Source organism: Mus caroli, chromosome 18 (assembly GCF_900094665.2).
Source record: "Mus caroli chromosome 18, CAROLI_EIJ_v1.1, whole genome shotgun sequence".
Taxonomy (NCBI): Eukaryota; Metazoa; Chordata; class Mammalia; order Rodentia; family Muridae; genus Mus; species Mus caroli.
This window is the reverse complement of record NC_034587.1, coordinates 5,828,890-5,853,195: the sequence shown is the minus strand read 5'-3', so window position 1 is coordinate 5,853,195 and position 24,306 is coordinate 5,828,890. Positions and strand designations below refer to the sequence as shown.

The 24,306-nt window shown below is 40.5% G+C and overlaps 1 protein-coding gene across 2 annotated transcripts in view; it reads left to right on the top strand.

Annotated features, from left to right (window-relative positions):
* The window catches only part of Ccny (cyclin Y), a 143,892-nt gene that overhangs the window by 49,542 nt on the left and 70,044 nt on the right, over positions 1-24,306 (top strand). The window contains exons 2-3 of one of the 2 annotated variants that reach the window (XM_029472158.1): positions 6,749-6,815; positions 19,584-19,658. In XM_029472158.1, the coding sequence (XP_029328018.1) occupies positions 6,788-6,815; positions 19,584-19,658 (103 nt within the window). In that variant the 5' untranslated portion in view covers positions 6,749-6,787. The remainder of the gene's footprint in view (positions 1-6,748; positions 6,816-19,583; positions 19,659-24,306) is intronic. The other variant, XM_021150564.2, reaches the window with a different exon arrangement.

Here is a 24,306-nt window from a genome sequence, read left to right as displayed (position 1 = left end):
AAGGAGAGTCATTCCTAAGAGATCTAGTGATGACCTTAGGATGACCATAGCATTTGGGAACTCTTTGAATTTTGTTGTTCAGAAGATTTCTGAAAGACTCCATCTGTCTGTTTCCCTTTTTGATTGTGGAGACTATAGGGTAGTTTGGAGGTACCTTCAGTACAGGTGTGCTCTGATGAATCAGGAACCACTGTGTTTTCAGGAGGCATTTAGGGCATGTCCATAACGGTTTCTGGTCAGATTATAGGAAACTGCAGATTTATAACTGGTGAGAGAAAAAGGCCTTACTTAAGCGAATACAATTTGGGTTGTGTCTTAGTCAGGGTTTCTATTCCTGGACAAAACATCATGACCAAGAAGCAGTTGGGGAGGAAAGGGTTTATTCAGCTTACACTTCCACATTGCTGTTCATCACTAAAGGAAGTCAGGACTGGAACTCAAGCAGGTCAGGAAGCAGGAGCTGATGCAGAGGTCATGGAGGGATGTTATTTACTGGCTTGCTCAGCCTGCTCTCTTATAGAACCAAGACTACCAGCCCAGAGATGGTCCCACCCACAAGGGGCCTTTCCCCTTGATCACTAATTAAGAAAATGCCTTACAGTTGGATCTCATGGAGGCATTTCCTCAACTGAAGCTCCTTTCTCTGTGATAACTCCAACTGTGTCAAGTTAACACAAAACTAGCCAGTACAGTTTGGAATTCTTTTTATTCTATTTTATTTTATTTTTAATTAATTCATTTTATGTGTATGAGTGCTTTGCTTGCATGCATATATGTGTGCCACACGAGTGCCTGGTTCCCATAGAAGTAAAAAGAGGTTTCCAATTCCTGTGGAACTGGAGTTGAGATGGTTATGAGGTACCATTTGGGTGCTGGGTGTCAAACTCTGGTCCTCTCCAAAAGTAGTAAATGATCTTGACCAGACCACTGAGCCATATCTCCGGCCCCTGTGTTAGAATTTTTAACTTTCATCTGGCAAGAGGTTTAAACACGAGGAAGGAAAAGAACTCTTTTCTCTTTTCCATGTCTTTGTAACTTTCCCTTCCTATCCTGCCTTTCTCCAGTGATACCTAAGTATCACCAGTTGAAATTGCCCTTAATGTGAAACAGAAACAAATTCACATTTAGTTTTCATAAATGTAACTGTTGAAATTTAAAAATTGAAATGTTTTTAATGTTTTAATTTTTAATTCTTCAACAAGGAAGAAAATTCAATATGAAAATGTGAAAAGGCCAGTATTTTAACTATAAAGGTAATAAAGGGCATAAGCTGCAATACATTTTTTCTTATCTCAATATCTGCCTTAGCAGCTCTACCAGGTGTCATTTTAAAATAGGAATAAATATCATCTTAAAAGAACTTATATATTATCTATTTTCACAGCCCAGAGAGAGGCAGTGTTTCAGGAAGATGACAGTTGACATGTGACCTGGCCTCTGCAGCTTCCTCTGAGTGCTAATAGGTGTTGGAGGCTGAATTATCCATTTGCTTTCCTTTGAAATGACAGTTTGCAGTGTGTGGTCTTGAATTATTGGACTCACACAATTTTTCATCCTTGGCCCAGTAACATATTTCAAGTATGTGTGTGTGTGTGTGTGTGTGTGTGTGTATGTGTATACTAGTCACTTGATGTTTTTGTCTCTGTTTTTATCTGATCTTTAATTTATCTGAAATACAGTAAAATATTGTTAAAAGTTTGAAAGGGACTGCTGAGTGCATCCCATGCATACATTACCACTCAATATTTACAGCCCTGTGAGTCTTAATTGTGGCAGGTGTATTAACTCCTGTTCAGTTTCTGTTGTTGTGGTAAAACCTCATCACTAAAAGCAACTTGAGGAGGAAAAGGTTCCAGGCTCCCTCAATCTAAGGTCAAAGGCAGGAGCTAAATAAAGCAGGAGCCATGAAGCCATGCTGCTTATTGGCTTGCTTCTTTCTCATGGCTTGTTCAGTTTGCGTTCTTATAGTCCTCTGGACTATCTTGTCCTGGGATGATGCCACCACTGCATTAAGGTGGGCCTGCCTACATCATTCATTAATTGAGAAAATGCCCTAGAGACTTGCCTACAGGCAGCTGGATGAAGATATTTTCTCAGTTGAGTCTTCTTCTCAGATAACTCTAGCTTGTGTCCAGTTCTTAAAATCCAAGCAAGAACAGTATTGAACTTGGGATTCTCCTGTCTTAGCTGTCTTAGTGCTGGAATTACAGGCATGCATGGTAAATGCCTTGTTTTTCTATGCAGTCGTTCCTAGAAAACCAGTTTCTTGATATCTCAGCACTTTCTACTCAATGACTTGGTATCTTTGAGCCATTTGTTCTGACTTTCATTTGCCTGACAGCTATTCTTCTAAAAACATTGCTCATAAAAATTGTATTTGCTTCTCTTTATAGCATTGGTAGGTTCTCACCAAACAAATTTAGAAAATGGCATATAATCACAAACAAGCAGCCAAGTATCTGCTTTGAACCTTACTCTAAGATAATTTATCCCTTTTTGTCATCTCCTTTTAGCATATTTCTTATTCATGTAGATGTTGATATTTTTCTATATGGACTTTCTTATTTTTTCACTTGATGCCTTCTTGTAGCTATCATACAATCATGCTAAAATGTTTTCTTTAGACCCCAACAGATGTGTGTTCACATTTGACTTCCTACTATCCTGGCTGGTGACCTTGTATGCCTTTCCTTGCCTCCACTTTCATTTGTAATAGTTACAAAAGTACTTTGTGTTTTCTTGTTTGTTTGTTTTGTTTTGTTTTCTTCATTAGGTTTTTATTAACTTCTAAGAAACTCCAAATAGCCGGGTGGTGGTAGCACACACCTTTAATCCCAGCACTCGGGAGGCAGAGGCAGGAGGATTTCTGAGTTCGAGGTCAGCCTGGTCTACAGAGTGAGTTCCAGAACAGCCAGGGCTACACAGAGAAACCCTGTCTCAAAAAACCAAAAAAGAAAAGGAAAAAAAAAAAGAAACTCCAAATAGATCCACACATATCTTGCTGTTTAAATTTATGCTGTGGGGAACAGAGCTAAAAGGAGAATTCTCAACTGAGGAAACTCGAATGGCTGAGAAACACCTAAAGAAATGTTCAACATCCTTAGTCATCAGGGAAGTGCAAATCAAAACAACCCTGAGATGCCATCTCATACCAGTCAGAATGGCTAAGATCAAAAACTTAGGTGGCAGCAGAGGCTGGTGAGGATGTGGAGAAAGAGGAACACTCCTCCATTTTTGGTGGGATTGCAAGCTGGTACAACTACTCTGGAAATCAGTCTGGCAATTCTTCAGAAAATTTGGCATAGTACTACTTGAGGATCCAGCTATACTACTCCTGAGCATATATCCAGAAGATGCTCTAACATATAATAATGATATATGCTCCAACATGTTCATAGCAGTCATATTTATAATAGCTAGAAGCTGGACAAAACTCAGATGTCCCTCAACAGAGGAATGGGTACAGAAAATGTAATACCTTCTTTACACAATGGACTACTAAAAACAGCTATTAAAAACAATGACTTCCTAAAATTCTTAGGCAAATGGATGGATCTAGAAAATATCATCCTGAGTGAGGTAACTTAGTCACAAAAGAACACACATGGTATGTACTCACTGATAAGTGGATATTAAGCTAGAGTGTGGAATACCCATGACATAACTTATGGACCACATGAAGTTCAAGAGGAAGGAAGACCAAAGAATGGGTGCTTCAGTCCTACTTAGAAGTGGGAACAAAATAATTAAGGGAAGTGGAGGGTGGGAAGGACTTGGGAGGAAGAGAAGAGGGAGAGGGGATAAAGAAGGGCAGAATCAGGTATGGGAGGAGATGGGGGAGATGTACAGACAGTCAAGAAATTGAACAGAGTGTGTAGCAATGGGGGATGGGGAACTGGGAGCAGCAACCAGAAAGTCCCAGATGCTAGAAAAGCAAGAGCCTCCCAGGACCTCACAGGAATGACATTAGCTGAAATACCCCACAAAGGGGAGGGAGAACTTGTTGAGACCATATCTAGAGGTTAGGAAAGGCTCCCCAGTTGAGGGATGGGGCCACCCACCTATTTCCAAAATTTTAACCCAGAATTGCTCCTGTCTAAAGGAAAAAAAATGGACAAATAATGGAGCAGAGACTGAAGGAAAGGCCATCAGAGACTACCCCAAGTGGGGAACCATCCCACGTGAAGACACCAAACCCAGACTCTTGCTGATGCTGACAAGGGCTTGCTGACAGGAGGCTGATACATCTGTCTCCTGAGAGGCTCTGCCAGATCCTGACCAATACAGATGTGGATGCTAAAAGGCAACCATCAGACTGAGCACAGGGACCCCAGTGGAGGAGTTAGGAGGACTGAAGGAGCTGAAGAGGCCTTATATGGCATCAGTGGGAGGGGAGGCCCTTGGTCCTGTGAAGGCTTGATGCCCCAGTGTAGAGGAATGCTAGGGTGGTGAGGGGAGGGGGGGAGTGGGTAGATGGGTTGAGCAGCACCTTTGTAGAAGCAAGGTAAGGGGAAACTGGGAAAGGGGATAACATTTGAAATGTAAATAAATAAAATAACCAATTAAAATATGCAAAGGAAAGTTTAAATGTTAGTAAGATAGAGTTCTCAGAAGAACAAAGTGCCTACTTGCCTGCCTGCCTTCCTTCCTTCCTTCCTTCCTTCCTTCCTTCCTTCCTTCCTTCCTTCCTTCCTTCAGACTATTCAGTATTTGCCAGTCAGAGGCTCTTGAATGAATAGCATGCTCTTCATTGAATAAAAAGAATGGAAATCCATTACATTCTCTTAAACCAGGTTTGAAAACCTGAATACAGTTTATTACTGTCTCCCATGGTATTTCTTAACAACCTTCCAGAATGAGCTGGAAGGAAGAATGGGTTCATTCTGAGATCAGTAACCCTTTCCTGTACACTACTTGCATATGAATTTACTATAGACATTGTTTTCTCCCTTAGGAATGGCATCTGTCATTGACTTTGTCCTTATCTCTAGACCCAGCGTCAGGCTTTCTGCAAAGGTTTACCTGGTCTGTTTCAGCTCTATGATTGTTAGAAGTAGTAATGGGGACAGGAAGGGGTGGGCCTGCCTGCTTTTTTTTTTTGTTAAAGGTCATCACAAAACTAATGGGGTCTGGATTTATCTCCTGCTCCATATTTCTCCTTACTTTACATATCAATGACTTCCTAGGATTTTAGAACAAGCTTTCAGATTTCTACACTGATCACACTAGCCATACAGAGACTTTTAAATATAGAGATGTTAGAACAGTTGAGGAACAGCTATTGTCAGTGGGGAGAAACGAGACTTCACACACCACAGCAAAAATAATGGAGACTGGAGTAGAGATGCAGAAGTGTAATAGAGGCTGTAGTCCCTACATGTCTCACTCCTGGTTGCTATCCTTTGTGACTAATATTTTTTAATTATGCCATGTGTTCCTTGTCACCTCACAGATCATGTCAGCTAAGACACACGTAGAGTCTGTGTGGTGGTGTTATTTTAAGACATCTCTTTTCCACCTCTCTGTCTTAACAGTGTTCCTGTTCCTATGTAGTGACATATTCCTACATGATAGGTTCTTTTATTTCCTGTTGTGTTTCAAAGGTACTGAGGCTTTTACAGTGCATGTCGTTGTTGTTTTTTTTTTTTTTTTTTTTAATTCAGCAGAGAGTACTGTATTTGCAAGTGGAGAGATCATTCTGTGCATGAGCATTTCTGATCACACAGAGTCCTTTAAGGAGCTAGAATGATTCTACGGAGTCTCAGAGGTGTTGACAGGTGACTGGGTTACTTGCTGTGAATGTAGTCTTTGTTTTTACCATGTTGTAGAATGAAGCCATTGTTAGCCAGGAACAAGTTGGCTTTTACACTGTTGTTAGCCAAGCAGAAGCAGCCTACTTTGAAAATACTTTCAATTTGGAAGGAACAGTGAGTGACAAGTCTGACAGAGCTTTCCCAGATGTTGGATGTTTGTGGCCTCACAGAGCAACACAGTGTTTCTTCTGTGCCTGTCTGCACTGAGTGCACTTCTTGTTTTCTTAATTTCAATGCAGCTTGAATTTGGCCTTAGTGTAGTGAAAAGGCCAGAGTGTATTAGTTTGGTAAACTGTTTCCTACCCCCTAACCCCCCCAAAGAATAAAATGGTGTTTCTCTGGAAAGAGCACCTTTTGATTTAAGATGATTTTCCTTAAGAAGACAATGGTGCAATAAAATAACATTTCCATTTGTCAGTTAAGTAAGGTGAAGAAGTGCTAAAGAGTTGGACCTACTGTTAAGTGACAGTTTAGAAGTTTGGAGAAAGCATGTGGAGGACTAGGGCATAACGCAAGGAGTGTGAGTGTCAGAGGGACAGCACTACCTGGGCCTTTGCGGATTGCTTGGCTTGGCCTGGCTTCAGTAAGGCAAACTCTTCCTGTGGAAGGTGGCAACAAGCTCAGATGCAGAAGTTGGCATGTAAGCTGAGCTGACTAGGCTAGAAATACTGAGAAACCAGAGGCTTCAGACTCTGAAGTTTAAAGGCAGCTGGAGCAGCAGAAAGGAAATGAGCGAGCACACTGGGGAAAATGGAAGCCCTTTCTCCATAGACCTAGCTAATGTGGGCAAACCCCACATTAGTGCAGAGCTTAGTGCAGAGCATGGAAAATAGTATAGTTGGTATCTGCTTTTAAAAATACAGTTTTATTACAATAAATCCAAACTTGTGTATCCATTTATTACAAAAAATCCATACTTTTGTTCTGAATCACAGATTGAATAGTTGGAATGAGGGTTATGTCCCTGGCCCTCCATGAAGAACAGTTGCTGGCCATCATGGTGTAAGTTTTGGTGCATCTATGTGTTTGTGCATGTCTGTCTGTCTATCTGTCTGTCTGTGTGTTTGTGAGAGAAACAGAGACCGAGAGAAAGGGGTTGGAGGAGAAAGCTTATGTTATAACAAAAAGTAGTGTGGGTCATAACTGTAAACCTTGTTAACCCCTGTGTATGCATCTGATGCACACTGACCTCATAGCATTGATTCTTCTAGCCCATAGAACAGTGGAAGGGAAGCTTTCTGATGGAGTAATGAGTGAGGGCAGTGATGTTCATCTCGTGGACATATTTTGCTTATGTATGATAGCACCAGAGTGTTGAGCAGTTCTAAAAAGGCAGGTATTGAGGAAAGGAGAAAAGAGGGAAACTTAAAAACAAAGTATAGTGCCCAAGGGGAGGTGGGAATCTTGGAAAAATTATGGGGACAATTTAAGGAGCAATCAGGATTTTTCTAGAATGATTTGTTTTTAAGTTTGAATTTTCTTTTTTTTTTTTTACTGAAAATTCATATAGTATATTCTGATCATACCCCTACCTCCAATCTCCTCCCAGATTCTTCTCACTTATCTAGCTCCATGCCTTTTATCTCTTTTTAGGAAATGAAAAGCACAAGGAACTTATTTTAGGAAGAAAAAAAAAGCACAAGGAACTCATAAAAGCCCAAAACTAGAAACTGTAGTATACTTTACAAAAAAAAAAAAAAAAACCAGTAAGCAGTATGAAGCAAACAGTTTTGTGCCGGCGACCTACTGCTGGGCATGGGGCCTACTCAGTGAGACTCCATTGGAGAGAATTTATTTTTCCTTTGGAAGCAGTTGTCAATTGGAGATAGCTTCTTGGTTGGTTAGGGTAGGAGATTGTGTCTAGTTCTCTCTCAGCATTGGCTCCCTATCTGACTTAGACCTGAGAATGCTGTCACAGTCTAAGTTCATATGTCTGTCTGTCCTGTTGTGTCTGGAAGGCAAGGTCACTTGGTGTCATCTTTTCCTCTCTGGCTCTTAAAATCTTTCTGCCTCTGCTTCTGCATGACTTCCTGAGCCCTGAGCAGAGGGGAGGGGATTGATAAAGACATTCCATTTAGGACTGAGTGTTCCAAGTTCTCTCACGCTCTGCCCAATGCCCCGTTGTTGGCTCTCTGTTAGTTCCTATCTATAGCAACAGGGAGCTTCTCTGATAATGACTGAGCAGACACTGATCTGTGGAGTCTAGCAGAATGCCATTAGGTGTCATTTTATTCCTGTGTTCCTTTAGCAGAGTAGTAGTGTGGCCTACCTGGTCTCCCGTTCTTGGCCACCTGAGTAGTCAGTGTAGGACTTGTGGGTGTGACCTCAATTGTGGCGCTGGAGGGAGAAGCCATGCTCAGTCTCACTATTTGTATGACTTTGAATCCTTTCCTTATTGACAAAATGAAGCCCTGCCTACCTATTTATCATTTATTAATTTATCTGCATAATAAATGTGTGTTTTGAAAGTCTAGGTATCCAACTTGGCCCTTAAACATGCTAACCAAACACAGCCTGCATTCTGGTCTTCATTCTCAACCCAAATGGAGATTATGTGTGTAAATGTATTTCTTTGGGGGGATTTCTACACCCATTTTAGTTCCCAAATAATAGACACAGAGACCTGGTTATTTTTATTAACAAATTACAAACCTAAGCTGGGCAGGTTCTGAGCTATTCTTTTTTTTTTTTTAGTTAGATATTTTTTTAATATACATTTCAAATGCTATACCGAAAGTTCCCTATACCCTCCCTCCGCCCTGCTCCCCTACCCACTCACTCCTGATTCTTGGCCCTGGCATTCCCCTGTACTGGGGCATATAAAGTTTGTAATACCAAGGGGCCTCTTTTCCCAGTGATGGCCAACTAGGCCATCTTGTGCTACATATATGCAGCTAGAGATATGAGCTCGTGCGGGGGGTGGGGGTGGGGGTCTGAGCTACTCTAACCCTCTAATTTATTTACCTCCCAGCCACAGGCTCTGTGTTACTTGCAGTGTCACCCTGGATCACTGTCTACATGTGCTCCTCATAGCATGTCTCTCATTTGGACCTCATGCCAAATCCCTTGGCAACCTTCTTCTCCTGGACCCTCTGCCTTCCTCATGGTCCTCCTCTTTACTTTTCCTCTCCCTTTTGCTCTCCCTCTCCCATCTCTGGTCTCTGTGGGACTCCTACCACCACAACCACTCAAATTGGAAGTCTCACCCTATTTTCTTCTGCCCATCTAATTGGTTGATCAGCTCTTTATTGATCAATCAGAAGGTGGTAGAGAAGAATATTTACAAAAATCTGAGACAGGTGATGCTTCATAAAACTACCAATACCAAAGTCTGGCCTGCACTCATCTCTCTGCTCGTATAGGGATCATCACTTAAATAATACAAAGACAACCTTTACATGGTGCACAAAGAGATTATCCCTGCAAATGTTTGTATGTGAAGTTCTTAGAATGTGCCTGGCACGTTAATGCATTGGGAATTATTACTGAATAGTGTTGATGCAACAAGCATAGTCTTACCTTAAAGGGAATAGCTTATCCTGACCAAATAAGAATTATCATGACCTGGGTACACAGAGTAGGGTCACCTCCAGTTATGTATCACAACATAGTAATTTTCTGATGAAATTTTTATAGTAACAAGAAATAGTCATATATTGACACTTTGCAAATACATTTGCGGAATCATTAGGCTGATTAAACGTAAGTGTGGAACTATAGGGCTTATGCTATCTGTTGACGTTCTTAGTTTTTCCTTGGTGGAAACTAGGAGGGTTTTGTTTTGTTTTCCCTTGTTGTTGTTGTTGTTGTTGTTGTAAGGTTTCCCTGTGTAACCCTGGCTTTCCTGGAAGTGCTCTGTAGACCAGTCTGGCCTCTCTATCTTACATAGATCTGCCTCCCTCTGCCTCCCCAGTGCTTGGGTTAAAGGAGTACACCATTACTGCTTGGCTGAAACTAGGAGTTTTTCATTTAATACTTTGAAAAGGTTTTATCGGTTAAATCACAGGGTATTTGGCAAGAGGTAGGCAAGAAATGACTATTTAGGGGGCTAAAATAGCCCAAGATAAAATGTGTTTGGGCTCTGGACCTGTAGCATTTCGATTTCTCCACACTTATTCAAATGTAATCCGTTGGTCAATCTTGAAGAAAATTCAAAAGAAGGTGCAGCTGCTTTCCTGGAGCTTTGTTTGTAGTTCCCTCTGCTGCCTAAGTGTAATATTTTGTACCACATATTATTTACCAAATAATACTTATTATTGTTTCCTAGGTTCTTACTGCCTGTGACCTTAGAAACTGGCTTCCTCCAAAAACTGTTTTCAGAAACATGGTGCTGGGAAGCTTTAACTCTACAACCTTTTGCTGTTAAAAACAAAATGTTTAGTAGTTTATAAAAATGTGTTATCTGGCTGCTGTAGAGATAGTTCAGCTGCTCTTTGCAGGAGACCCAAATTCAGTTCTCATCACCTACTTCAGGCAGCTTACAACCCACCTGCAACTCCAGCTCTGAGGGAATGCCTGTGGTTTCTGACCTGCACTTATCTGTGCATAGCCACACACAAACATCCTTCATACGTGCAATTCTATTTGAAATCATAATCCCTAAATTTCTTTGCTTTTTAAAAGTTTACTAATATACTGTATATCTTCACACAATGCAAATAAGTGTGTTCTAAAGAGTATTATATAGGATAAACATGTATTTTTTAGTATAAAAGAGATCATTGATAAAGACTCGGCCAGTATGAATTGAATTGGTGTATATAAACATGTTTATGTAAGTTGCAAAAAGATTTTCTCCTGCCCTATCCCTTTTTTATGCAAAAGTGAAGTCTAAGTGGGGCAGGAGAGAAACAGAATTTGATTAGATGTGTTCTGTGCAGGTGTTCTGTTTGGTAGGGCTTAGAGCTCCGTGGTTTATTCTTAGAATGGTGTGTGTGTGTGTGTGTGTGTGTGTGTGTGTGTGTGTGTGTATGTGTGTGTGTGTGGCACTTAGCAAAAAGTTGCAAATCTCACTATATTATTCAGATCAGAATGAATGATTGATTTTTCATTTTCTTAAAATGGCCACTGATTAATATGGTCTCTTTGAAACCATAGTATAGATAGACTACAACCTAAACTGAAAACATGAGCTAGGAGATTTTCCAGGGCTCCCTAGGTTTGGTTCCTTTAGTGTTCACTCTTTTGTGTGTGGTGCTCAGCAGGTATTGGATAAATAAGATCTCCCCCTGCGCTTGAAGGTAGATACCATCTCACCTGGAGCTTCTTCTAAGGCCAGCACAAGCAAAGCTTGTTACTGGAGCAGGCAAGGGGGTGGGGTAGGGGACTCTTGGTTTTCACCCCTCAGTCAGTACAGCTCTAAAGCAGGGACTCCATGTCCTGGGGAGCTAACTTTAAGCAAAAGTGGGCCAGGAGCTTCTTCTCAGTAGCTAGTCTTGACTGCCGTAGTACTTGGCATATATGTGTAAGACCAGAATGGCAGTGATATGGGGACTACAAGTACCTTCTACTCTTCTCCTTTGTAGCTTATTTCAGTTTTACAGGCTAAGGAGGTATTTGAAGCAGTCTATTTTTATTCTTTAATGGTTCGAATAATAATACATGATAACCTAGGCTTATTTCTAGTGCACTACTTTTCTCTTGTTTCTACATGAATAAAGGGTAGTAGTGTGGCTCTATGTTGCAGGTACAGCTGTTGGCTGCAAGGTTGGAAATGTCCTTGACACTGGTTGCCTTCCTGCTCAGGCCCAGAACACTGGTGCAGTTGTACAGGGAGTTTTCTCTACAACTGAGATTTTGTTGGTCTGTATTTTAAAGTTTTAGATCATTTAATATGATGCAGAAATGAGAACTGTAGACTTTTTCCTCCACTTACATTGTCAGTTCACCTTTTCTGTTTATGCTAGAGCAGTGGCAATGCGTGCTTGGTGTTTAAAAAGGAAGCATAATCCCACTTACAGGACGGAAGTGCTCTTGTTTAGAGGTAAATGTAAACTGTGGCTTAAGTTTTAATGTTCTCACTAGTGCCCGTTTCTTTCTTTCTTCTAAATCAGTGCTTTTCAACCTTCTGAACACTGCAACCTTTTAATACAGTTTCTCTTGTTGTGGTGAGCGCCCCAACCTCAAACACTAAGATTTTGTTGTTTATTTATGACTAATCTTGCTACTGCTATGAATCATAATATAAATACGTGAGATTTCTGATGGCCATAGGTAAGGCAACCAGATCTCTGAATTTTAGGCCAGCCTGGTCTACATAGTGACATCCCAGGACAGCCAGGGCTATGCAGAGAAACTCTTTCTCCGCCCCACTTCCCCCCACCCCAAGAAAAGGAAAGAACCTGGTAGTATGCTGCCTGCTTAATTAAGGCTGTGCCACAGGAAGCCTCTCCACTGACCGTGGGTATTTCCCTCCTCTGCTTATGGCTTTCCACAATGCTGAGAATGCTTAGAGGATGAATGAAGCCTGTAACAAGAAAGTGTATTCACATATGATTCCAGCCTGCTTTTCATAATGAATTATCATATGAGTAATATTTTTGCACTCCATATTGCCTATTAGGTTTCTCATGAGTCAGAATCATGTAAATCAATTCCATAGTCTGAAAAACATTGCACCATACAGTGTTTCGTGGAACACGGGAATTTTCTCTTTCTCCTGCCCTGTTAGAGTTTGCTTTTTCTGTGGGTGTTAAGACTCACCTGAACACTGAGAAAGTGGAGTCCTTTGCCCTTTGATTTCTAACAATCAAATCTAGCCATGTAAGCAAATGAGGTAGTCACCTATCAGATTTTCATATACTTTCAGACCCGATAAACACTTTAATTCTCTTTCTAAAATTTTAACTTCTGTTTCACTCTGTAACTACAAACCTGACTCACACACATTTCTATTTCAGGACATAGTATCAGGAGAAAAGGCAACCAAAGTGCTGTTTGTTTGTTTTACTCTTAGTGCCCAAGCTACTCCTAGTCTAGGGTCTTTCAACATCCATAGTCAGCACCCTTGGCAGCGGAGAGAAAAAACCATTTCCCTAGAGAGCAGAGGCATCCAGGGCAGAGCCATTGTTGTCAAGCACTGAACCCTTCCAAAGGTTGATTTGCCAGAAGTTGGATGGACTTCACTTTGACTGTAAACAGCCCTGAGGCATTGTGTCACAAGCAGCATAGATCACATTAAACTGGCCTTTGTGCCATAGTGTGGCACTTGATCTTGATAAGAGAATTAGAAAAGGAAATCAAGTTATTATTAAAGGGACCAGACTAGGTATGTTATAAAGAGATAAGACATCTCTTCTTGTCTCATCTCTCTGTGCAACGTTGACCAGATCCCAATGTGGGCACACTTGTATGCTTGGATGGAATAAAAATATTTATAGTGGGGCTTCTGTGGTGCCAGATTAATTGCCTTATCATTGGTTCAGCTCTGCAGATGAGATGGACTGTTTAAAAATGGTGATGGTTTTAGATCACACTTTAAATCTTTTGATAGTAGAATGCTGATACACATTTCTTTGGTCTTCAGCAAAGCAGTTCTGAATGCAAACCTTGCCCATCTGGCAGCCTAGTGCCTTTCCCTAGAGCATAACAGTCTTGATGGAATTCTGAACAGTTAGTTCTGCCTTTGTAGTCACATCTTATTTCATCAGTTGTTGTGCTTCTCATTTCCTTCTGTTTGAGGCGACCCTCCGTGCTTGCATTTCCTCCTTACTGATTCGTTGTCCTGAACTGGAATGTGTGGGGGGTAGGATTCACAGTTACAGAATGAAATAGGAATTTAAATTTTTAAAAAGAGAATTAAAAATATTTATCTGGTCTGAAAGTGAAATTCTGATAGATAATTACCTCACTTGCTCACATGACTAGATTTGATTGTCAGAAATTCTAGAAGAAATGTAAGTCACATGGACTGGTTGAAAATAATCTTCAGGTTCTTGGGTTTAAAATAACTGTAGGAACAGTCTTTGTTCTATCTGCCTTGTCACCTATTAATATTGTGTCTGTGATTCAGAGAGAAAGTGTTTTTCCCTAAAAATCCTTGAGGAAGTGCATCAGTATCATGCTCAGAGCGCCTTCTTGTTAGCTATCCTGCCAACGTTGCTTGCACTCGAGTCCACTGTTGGTCGTGAATTGTATGTGTTTTTCCTGATGTTTGATACGATAGCCGTTTCCTCTTACATTCTCAGAGATGATTTCCTATTCTATAGCTGTGACTTCATTTCTCAGCCCCCATCCATTTCCATGTGCTTTGATTCTAGACACCTTAACATCTCTGGTGATGATGTCTCCTTTCTGTCCAGTGTAACTCTGTCCCTTGACTTTGATGCTCTTAGTCATCTGTCCACATTCCTTGGCTAGACATCTTCCCTTTGTCCTGTAGAATTGGATGCTGAAACACAATCTAGGGAGGTCTTGCTTTCAGTTCTTTCTAAGGTGCCTAAAATTTGCTTATAGCTGAGTTGCAAGGTATCTTTTTTTTTCCCCCACAAGGCGTTTATTGGGAGAGGGAAGGAGACAAAGGGGACCGGGGGAAGAGAGAAAGACAAGAGAAAAAAAGGCTTCAAGACATCATATTTCATCATTATTGATGCCTGCACATTTATTACACTTTCATACAAACTCAGGCTTTCCAATTTCATAGTTATATTTATTGTCTCTCTCCATCTCTCTCTCTCTCTCTCTCTCTCTGTGTGTGTGTGTGTGTGTGTGTGTCTACACATACATGATTATGCCACAGTGCCCATGTAAAGAACTGGAAAACTTCAGGAATTAGTTTTCTCCTTCTACCATGTAGATTCCAGGGATCAAACTCAGGTTGGTAGGTTTGAGGCACTTCGTACTTCCCTGGCCCCAGTTTTAAACTCCCTTATAAGAGGCTCAGTTATATGAGCCCCATGCTATTCTAGTTAGGGTTTCTTTAACTGTGATGAACAAAAGCAACTTGGGGAGGAAAGGGTTTATTTGGCTTACATTCCCACATCACTATTCACATCAAAGGAAATTGGGACAGAAACTCAACAGGGTAGGAATCTGAAGGCTGATACAGGGACCATGGAGGGTGCTTTTTACTGGTTTCCTTCCTATGGCATGTTAAGCCTGCTTTTTTTTTTTATAGAACCTAGAGCTACCAGCCCAGAGATGGCACCACCCATATTGGGCTGTGTCCTTCCCCATCATTAAGTAAATGACCTACAGGCTTCATACAGCAGATCTTTATGAAGGCATTTTTAAATTGTGGTTCTCTCTCATGACTTTAGCCTTTGTCAAGTTAATATAAAACTATCCAGAACACATGTTAAAATCATGAATTAAAATTATGGTGTCAGGCTCATCCTAAAACAAAATTATAAGAAAATCCTAAATGTAGAAATGGGAATTCATTTTTTTCTGAAATGTTTAATGCATGTTAATTAAACTTTTTAAATCATTTTTCTTCTGGTTATTTTAAGAACAGTTCTATGAGTAGGAGGTGTTCCATATGTGTGCTTTGTTTAACAGAAATTTGCAAGTAATGCCACCTTCTTCCCCTAGAAGGAAAAGTAGCTTTAGGTGTTTTCCTAGGGGATACTTTTTGTGGATTTGTCCCTGACCACTGGGGAGTTAGTTAGTGGTTTCTGGGGCAGGGATGAGTGTTGGTTGACCCAGTCAGTGCCCATCCTTTACCACTGCAGGGTCCTTTAAGAAAACTAGAGTAAATAGGCATCACTAGGAGAGTGGAATAAGAAAATCAGATGTGGGGCATTTCTTAAAAGCTGACTTCCAAACTTTGTTATCATTGGATTTTTACCCGGAAGTGTGCAGATGGGTCTGCGGGAATATTCAGAAGCTGGGAAGCTCGACGGGTTGCTAGTTCTGTACCTTGTAAGAGTCATCCCTCTCTCAGTGTCTCAGGCATTCTTTGGGGAACACTTATGACCAGTGACATGTTTACTACCCTCTTTCTGGTGTATATTTATGGAAAGAATAGGCTAAGGTTTTCAAGTAGAAGCACATTTGATTAGTTGTGCAGACCTTACCCATCTATGGTATGGTCAAGTATAGTGTTCCTGTTGTAGCTAGTTGCCTGAATACGTCAGGACATAAAACTCCATTCTGTAGACTCACTCCCCTCCTGCTGCTACTCCTCACCCCACAACAGGCCCACAGTGCATACTCTCACTTCATTCCACAATTTCTTCCCAGCTTCAGAGCATTTGCCTAATGGCTGTCCAGACTCTTAAGGAACTTAGTCCAGAGATTCCGTCATGCTCTAGAAAACCATGTGTTTATCGCAGCTGTAACTCTAGTTGACTGAATAGGATCATATGCTTAGTTTTCCTCCAGTTTAAAAAAATGATGATGCTTTTACATACACAGAAACATGTTTTTTGTTTTTGTTTTTCTGAGTAGTTTTCTTTCTGGGGCTGGTTTAAATCCTTCTGATGGGTGCTGTTTGAACTGGCAGAGGAGAAGAGGACCTGTTCTATTTGCTTCATTTACTAACATGGTTTCACTGAGGTTTCCTCAGCTTGGTGTTTTCTTCTTCCCACTAGAACCTTATGGAGACCAGGAAACTGGGTAGCAGAGCTATGAGCCCAGAACCAAAATGAGCCTTACTGTGACAGGAAGCAGCTTTTGGAAATGCTAGCACTTGACTTGTTGAATGAGTGGCAGTTGGTCTCTGACAGCTTCTCCAGGTAGAGATTAAAGAGTCTTTCCAGAATAGAAGGGTGATGGACTGAGTAAATGCCATCCACTCAGATGTTTCATCAGCTTTGTGCATCTCCCCTCTCCCTCCCCCTAGCATGAGAGTCACATCTATCAGTACTAATCTTTTTTAACTACTGGGTTAAATTGAGGTTTCAGCTACCTGTACCTTATAATAAGTGTTAAATCTCAATACAAGAAGTGTGTTTGTTTGTTTGTTTGGCGTTTATTTTGTTTTGGAGTTTTTCTTGTTTTTGAGGGGGTAGTACAGAAACCTTCTGAGAACAGAGCACCTAGCATTACATTGTGAGCATTCAGCTGCTACTTTTTCACACTCATATATACCATAGTAACATGCTGTTTGCACTCAGTGTTGAATTTTATTATGTTGCTTTTTATATTTAGGGGCTACTACTAAGGGTTAGGACTCAAGAAAATAAAGTCATGTACCAAAATTTAGGAAAATGTTTCCTGACATGTCTAACTATTGAAGAGTGCTAGGTACCTCACTAGCAGTACAGTGTGCTCTGTTGAAAAGCAGAGTAAGATTTCCTCTAGAATTTTCACTTTAAAATGTAAAGTTTGGAGAGTTCAGCGAACAAACTTGACCATTACACACATGGGGAAGACAAAGTTTAAGACTATGCTTATAAAGTGTGCTCATTCAGAAAAGCAAAAATTGTTCACTTGCATTATGTAGAGGAAACCAGATAATTCTATGGACTGTGTGTTTATTATGCCTGTGCATTTCTTCTAGTATGTCACACTGCTTCCTGGTGGATGACATAGGTATGTCTGTGTCAGTACAGTACTCTTGGTGGATTGATTTAGTGGTTGCTAGATATTATGTTGTCTCGGTCAACTAAAACTTGATATGCTTGTGCTCTTCTTGGAAGTCCTTTCAATCTGTGGTAGCCCCATTGTTATTTCTGATTGTCAGCCTTGTGCTCCAAAACACTGTCTGGGATATAAAAACAAGTTGTCAGTCCTATAATTCTGGCTCCCAGCAGGGAAGTATTAGCTGTTGGTTCTGTTTCTCTAACAATTCCTTCTGCTGTGTTTTAATGGTAACGGAGAATTAAAGTGGTCTGATAGACAAGTTTAGGATGTATGTTTCAAGTTTGAATATATGAGGTTTTGACTTCATCTGTGCAGCCTTTGTGCTGGCACCTATTTCAAGCAACAAACACACCTTCTATTCTAGTTGACAGCTTTTGTAGTGACTTTGTTTCATGCTTTCTGAAAGTTGGTTAGGATTATATATTTGCTATCATCTTTGTTATATAGAAGTCCTCATAAATACTAAGGAACATATTTGCCACCTACTCTCTAAAGTAACAAGATCCTAATTTGAACAGAAAGAGACTATCTCACATCAAGACTCTTATTAGTTCAAGTTGAAGCAAGTTTGAAAGATTGTGTCTTCCTTTCCCGTCTTCTCCCTGTAGAGCCTCCTTCTCAAGGCATTTACCTGTGAAACTCCAGTGCTCTGAAGCAAAAGTTAAAGTACCAGAAGAACTAAGTTACTTAAGAGTCTGTCAGTGATTCTTTTTTTCTTTTACTTGTTTTCATCTGTGTGTGTGGTATGTGTATATTTGAGCACAGTTTTGTGTGCATGTATGCATGTACATGCATGCATGTATCGTTTGGGCAGATGCAAATATGTGTGCATGTATGTGGAGGGGCCTTGTTCTTTGATCTGATACACCTTGTTCTTGGAGACAGGATCTTTCCATCAGACATGTAGCTCACTAATAACCCTGTCTCCTAAGTCTGAAATTACAGATGAATCACCATACCTACTCAGCATTTAGGTGGGCTCTGATGATTCAAACTGTAGTCTTCTTGATTACCAAGCATGCACTTTAACCACAAAGATATCTATCTCTTCAGACTTTGTTTCTTTAATCAAATTTGGTAAGCAGTTAAAAGCTGTTTATGTGTAAGAACTTGCCTCCCATTTATGTTTGCCCAGAATATGTCAGCACCTTTGTGAATAAGCATTTAGTGTTGTCTTCATCATCTCTGTGACTATCCTGTTTTTTCTCCTTTTATCTTTAGGTCATTGCTTCTTAAAGCTAAAGATAGGCACTATCTGTTTTATTTAGTGTTGATTGGGTTCTTGCAGATTTTGTTGGAATGGTTTAGTCCCGAATACTTTCTTTCTGGTACTGTAAGTGGAGCTGAATTCAGGCTTTCCAGAATGTTTAGATTTTCTTTTCTCCCAGAACTTAATTCTCTTGCTTGGATTACCCATTTCCCCAGCTCTGGAGTCAGACCATTCTTTTCTTATTGTATAACATGTGGACTGGGATGGTTTTTGATAGAATACTAAGTTACTGAGCTAAGTAGAGAAGCCCCTGATCCTTAGAGATAAAGCTAGGGCTGAAAACCAAATGCCCATGGGAATGGGAAGACAGGAAGACTTGAACAAGGACTTGTAGCCCCTGCCATACCTGAGGGGCCTAGTGCTACCAAATGTCTTGATTGTCCAGAGATGTTGAAAATAAGGGTGTATGCGTGCACACACACTCAAAAGTTTCATGCATGTGACTCTCTGTACATTCAAAACCTTGAGATTGCTATGTGTTAGTCTGGTTTCTCTTTTAAGTTTGGACTGAATAGAATACCTGTCATGGCCCACATCAGATCCCACATGACCCTTATACTTCAAACACTACCTTTTAGCATGAACATGCCAGTGACTTTAAATGACCTCAGACCTCATTTGCTCACTTCTGAGGAGCACATGCCCTGACAGAGGTACAGAACTTACACAGAATTGTGTGTAATAGTCTTCCTACCTTTTCAGGGCCTCTCAGTGCAGAGGAGACTTTTCAAAAGGCAGTGTACTTTCAGGCCACTAGCTCGCCTGTGGAACATATCAGATATGGGTGGTTTTTTGTTTTGTTTTGTATTGTTTTTCTAGAGTTTTCAATAGCAGTATTCTTAATGGAACCAAAAGAATCTACTAACATAAAAACCGGCTTCCACAGTTTAAAATGGAGAAGTTGAAAATTAATTATGACTACCTAATAATCAACTTGTTATTTATTTAATTTCTCTTTCTTTCTTTCTTTAAAGATTTAAACATGGAATTCAATCCTTCAGACCATCCTCGGGCCAGCACAATATTTCTCAGCAAATCTCAGACAGACGGTAGGTTACTAATTCATTTGCTTTTAAAAATATAGCTAACCTAAATGTGGACACTGCTAGGATTTGATTTTTCATTTATGATAGAGTTCCCTTTAGTGACCATGAGGTACTATGTGTAATGGTGCCCTTTGTTTATTCTGTGGTAATGAATTACATTTTTACAATTTCACGTTTGAAGCAACTGTCTTCATTTTGCCATTAGCTAGGTTACCTCTGATAGTATTCTATAGTGAAAGTTAATTGAGTCAGAAATTTCCCTTTAGGCACTAAAGTTTAGGATGTGACACTCATGAAGTTCTGAAAGATCAGATGTGCTCACTTGTGTGACAGTAAGCAAAACAAAACAAAAATCTAAACCTTAAATGAAAGTCAATTAACTCTTTCTGTCCTGTCACTCATCAGCTCAGTTGAACCTGCATATGAGATGCATATCCTTTCTTTTCATTTCTTTCCTCTCCTTCCCACTCCCCCTCCCCTCCCCTTCTCCTCCTTCTCCTCCTTTTTCCTTTTGCCAAACTTTAGGTAACTAGCTCATTCTAAAGATGTTAGAATTCTTGCAGTCTGTCCTAGGTATGTGTATTTCTCCTATGGTGTGGGCATATCTCTTCTCGCCCCATGGCTTACCTCCCTGTTCTCTGGCCATTGGTTTCAAAGAAGAGGAAAGATAATACAAACTCAGTTTTTATAAATCTTCTAGGACACCAGTAGGGCATAATGGCAAAGTGAACAGGGTATGTCTGGCGAAGGGGAAAACCTGACAGTTCTACCCTTGACAGGTTGATGGTTCTAATTCAGTTTAGGTCCTACAGAGACTACAAAGAAGACAAGCATATCTAAAACAGTAGTTATGTATAAGAGTGGAGGACACCTCAGTAGTGGGTGGGTGTCAGCTTTGACACAACATGAATGATTGTCAAGCAGAGTACTTCAAAAAAGTCTCCAAGAATAAGAAGAGAAAAATCAATAAGCACCAAATACTGGTGAAAGATGCTTTCAATCTATTAGGTTAAAAAGTCAATCCCAAATTTTTCTCTTTGACAAATAAAAAGCTGCTGAGAGGTATAGCATATTACAAGCAAAAGAAGATGGGTTAGGATAGGGTGATGAAAATGAGAATCAAAACTGATTTTCCCCAAATACTTGAGAACAGTGAGGTAAGAAACCAGTGTCAAGCCTGGCGGTAGATAGGGCTCTTCTGATGAGCTAAGATGTCTTCCCTATAATCTCCGGTGATCGTCAGAGCCTTTGGGTGAGTGATACACTGTGATTGGCCTGGTAAAAGGAAGTGACCTAACAAGAGGAAGGATTCTTCCAGAAATAGGCAGTGGCTGTTCATTCTGCTAGCTTCCATCTTTCTTCCTTTTTAGTAGAACTTCAGATCTTTGTGTATTGCTTAGTTTCTACTACTAGGGCTTTCTACTGTACATGCAGACATAACTGAGTTTCATACAAACAAAACGAAAAGTAACCTCTTCCAGTAAGCGCTCTTCTCTGCTCTTTCCATACAGATTGCTTCCCTGGCCTGGGATTCAGTTTCAGTTCTGTGGCCCTCACTACCATGACTTCTATCGTTCTTCAGGCAGAACCATTTGCTGAAAACAGTTCTCTGAACAGTCAATTTATTTTAAAAATTGTTTTTTTTTTTATACACGTAACAATCTTGGCAACTTTAATGACTTATTTTTGAGTGAAGTATTTGAGAGAGTTGTGAAGTAGTTGGTTACTTATTTTATGAAACAACTTTGAACAACTTGGTACAGAAAACGTAAAGCTACCATTGCTCTTCTAGTCATACATGGCCAGTTAGGACAATTGCCCCACATGTTCCAGGTGGCAGTGTCTGTGTTTACCTATTCGCTTCTTAGTTCTACATCATCTTCTCTTGGAGCCTGCCTCTCTGATGGGATTTCATAGTGACTCAGAGTATATGGTCCTGACGGAAACCTTTGTTGGGTCCAGGTTCTCCTCATACATCTAGAGCAGTGGTTCTCAACCTGAGGGTCACAGCCCCAGGTAGCATGTAAGATATTTACATTATGATTTATAATAGTAGCAAAATTACGGTTCTGAAATAGCAATGAAATAATTTTATGCTTGGGGTCACCACAACATGAAGAACTTTGCAGCATTAGGAGGGCACTGCTTTAGAACCTATGTACTGAGCTGGCAGATTATGCATCCTGTATTCAAAGTGGCTGCCTCTCCTTAGCCTGCTGTCAACCACTGATCTCTAGCCATTTCAGCTTTGTAAACACCTGAGCTCAAGACCTTATCCTTGTCTAGCTCTGAATTACTGTGTGACAAAATACAATTTTTTCTAATTTATGTATTCCTCAGCATTTTTTTATATTAACTTTATGTGCTGTGTGCTGGTGAACTTTGGAACTGTAGATTGCTAAACACCATCTAACCTGTTTGTTTTTTCTTTGGCCTAGGAACAATGGTATTTGTCTCTTCTGGCTCTTTTAATTATGCAGTACATTGTAACTAACCATATTCACCCGTTTGTGTAACCGAACACGAGACTTGAATTCCTAGCCAGCTATGTCTTTTTACCCGTAATCAGCCTCTATGTCTGTCCCCGCTCCCAGGCCTGTAGCTGTTGTCCTGTGCTGTACTTCTATGGACAGCCCAGTGTCGAGAGATCATACTGTTTGCATTCCTATGATGACTTACTTTATTTCACATTGAATTTCATTATTCAGAGTGAACTTTTCCGTCTGGATTTTTGAAACAGTGTCTTGTTTTGTATCCCATACTGGAACTCAGTACTAAGATTGCAGGTATATGCTACCAACCCAAAAACTATCTAAACTGTTATAAGACTATCTGTTTATCTCTATTGCCTTCTGCTTGAGAAGAGAGATTGTTTTCTTCAGTTTGCTCTTTCTAGGTATGCTGCTACCAGGTATAGAAAGTTGATAAAACGGGAACAAAAGCTTCAAGGGAGGAGTCTTACTCCTTCATTCTCACTAGCTAAACCACTGAGATGGCTTTATGCAGCAATCCACTTTCTCCCCTTGACTCTAGCTTGACTATAATGGCAGACAGCCCTGCCATAAGCAGTGCTTCTCAACCTGTGAGTGTGGCCCCTTCGAGGGTCAACCAATCTTTCACAGGGCTCACATAGTAGTCTTACATATTAGATTCTCATACTGCAGTTCACAACAGTGGCAAATTACAGTTACAAAGTAGCAATGAAATTAATTTTATGATTAGGGGGTCACCACAACTTGAGGAACTGTATTGAAGGGTCAAAGCAGAGGCAGGAGGACATAGGTATTTCTTGCCCAGGTAGTAAATGTGTAGTTCTTTTTTCCCACTCTGAATTTAGTATGACTGCCCACCTCTTTCACCACAATTATCCCTTGAGCTGTAGGAGGTAAGGGCTGTGTATGTGATGGGGAGTTGGGGAATAAAGGCTCTTGGCCAGGCCAGGTCTGTGAGGGATACTTTCTTCAGGTGCAGGGGTTTGGTCTTCTCTTGAACATTGTCTTTCTTTGAGCGTTGGGCCTTTCAGTCTGAACACAATTGTTTGCATAGTACAAACTCCAATGCAGTCAGTTAGAGATAAAGTGAGTTTTTCTTCGTTTTTACCATAGCCTAATGGTGCCCCCAGGTGCAGTGGCTAGGGGACTTTGTCAGGAAATATAGACACAGAACAAAAAATGATTGTGGTGATTTGCCCAACAGGGTAGGGTTCTCTCCCCTTGCCATCATAGTGTCATTCTTCTAATGATAGACAGCCTTGTGCTGTGGTCTGTTGGTTTGAAATAATATCTAGTTATTTTTCATCCCTCAACACCTTCAGCTCCCCCTCTATCAGTACCAAACAACCCTCTCGGTGTGTTTCACAGCTTAGTAGCCTATCTTCAATTAAATATGCATTTGATTACCTGAGCCGGGACATCTAGGAGGCTACAGAAATAAGAATATGTTACAGACATCTTGTAAGAACAGCTAGAAGCCACACATGGTGATGTAGGCTTTTATTCTCGGCACTTGGGAGACAAATAAGCAAAACCAAACAGAACAGCTACAAATATTGGGTGGATATTCTGAAGTCCACAGTAACTCAAAGCTCAGAACCATAGCTATTTATCTGCTCTTTGTAAGTATGTTTTTTTTCTAATTTGTTTTTGCATGCACACATCTAAAAGCATGTGGGTGTGTCTGTGTCTTAGGTGTACACATGGCAGATATCCTGGGCCGGGGTTCAGAGGCATTGAGTCCTCCTGGAGATGGAGTTGTAGGAAGTTGCATGCTGCCCTACGTAAATGTTGTAAACCTGACAGAGCTCCCTTAGAAGAACAATAATTAACTAATGAACTATCTTTCCAGTCCCTGGATATGTTTTTTATCTTTCAAGTAAAGTTGGTAACTGTTTCTGAGACTACAAGAAAGATGGGAGGGATGCACAGTCTATCAGAACTCCAAGCACAGTACCCCAAATAGCACCGACAGTCTAAGTAACTGTAGCCCAGCAGCCTTTTTACATTAAGTTTCTTCCTTTGGCTAGGGCTGTGCCATCTTCTCTACTGGTCTTGGTTTCAGAGATTTGCTACCTATAGCACCTTACACCAGAGCGCAGGGTCTCAGAGGAGAGAAGACACACTTCAGCTGAGACTATAGCACCTTACACCAGAGC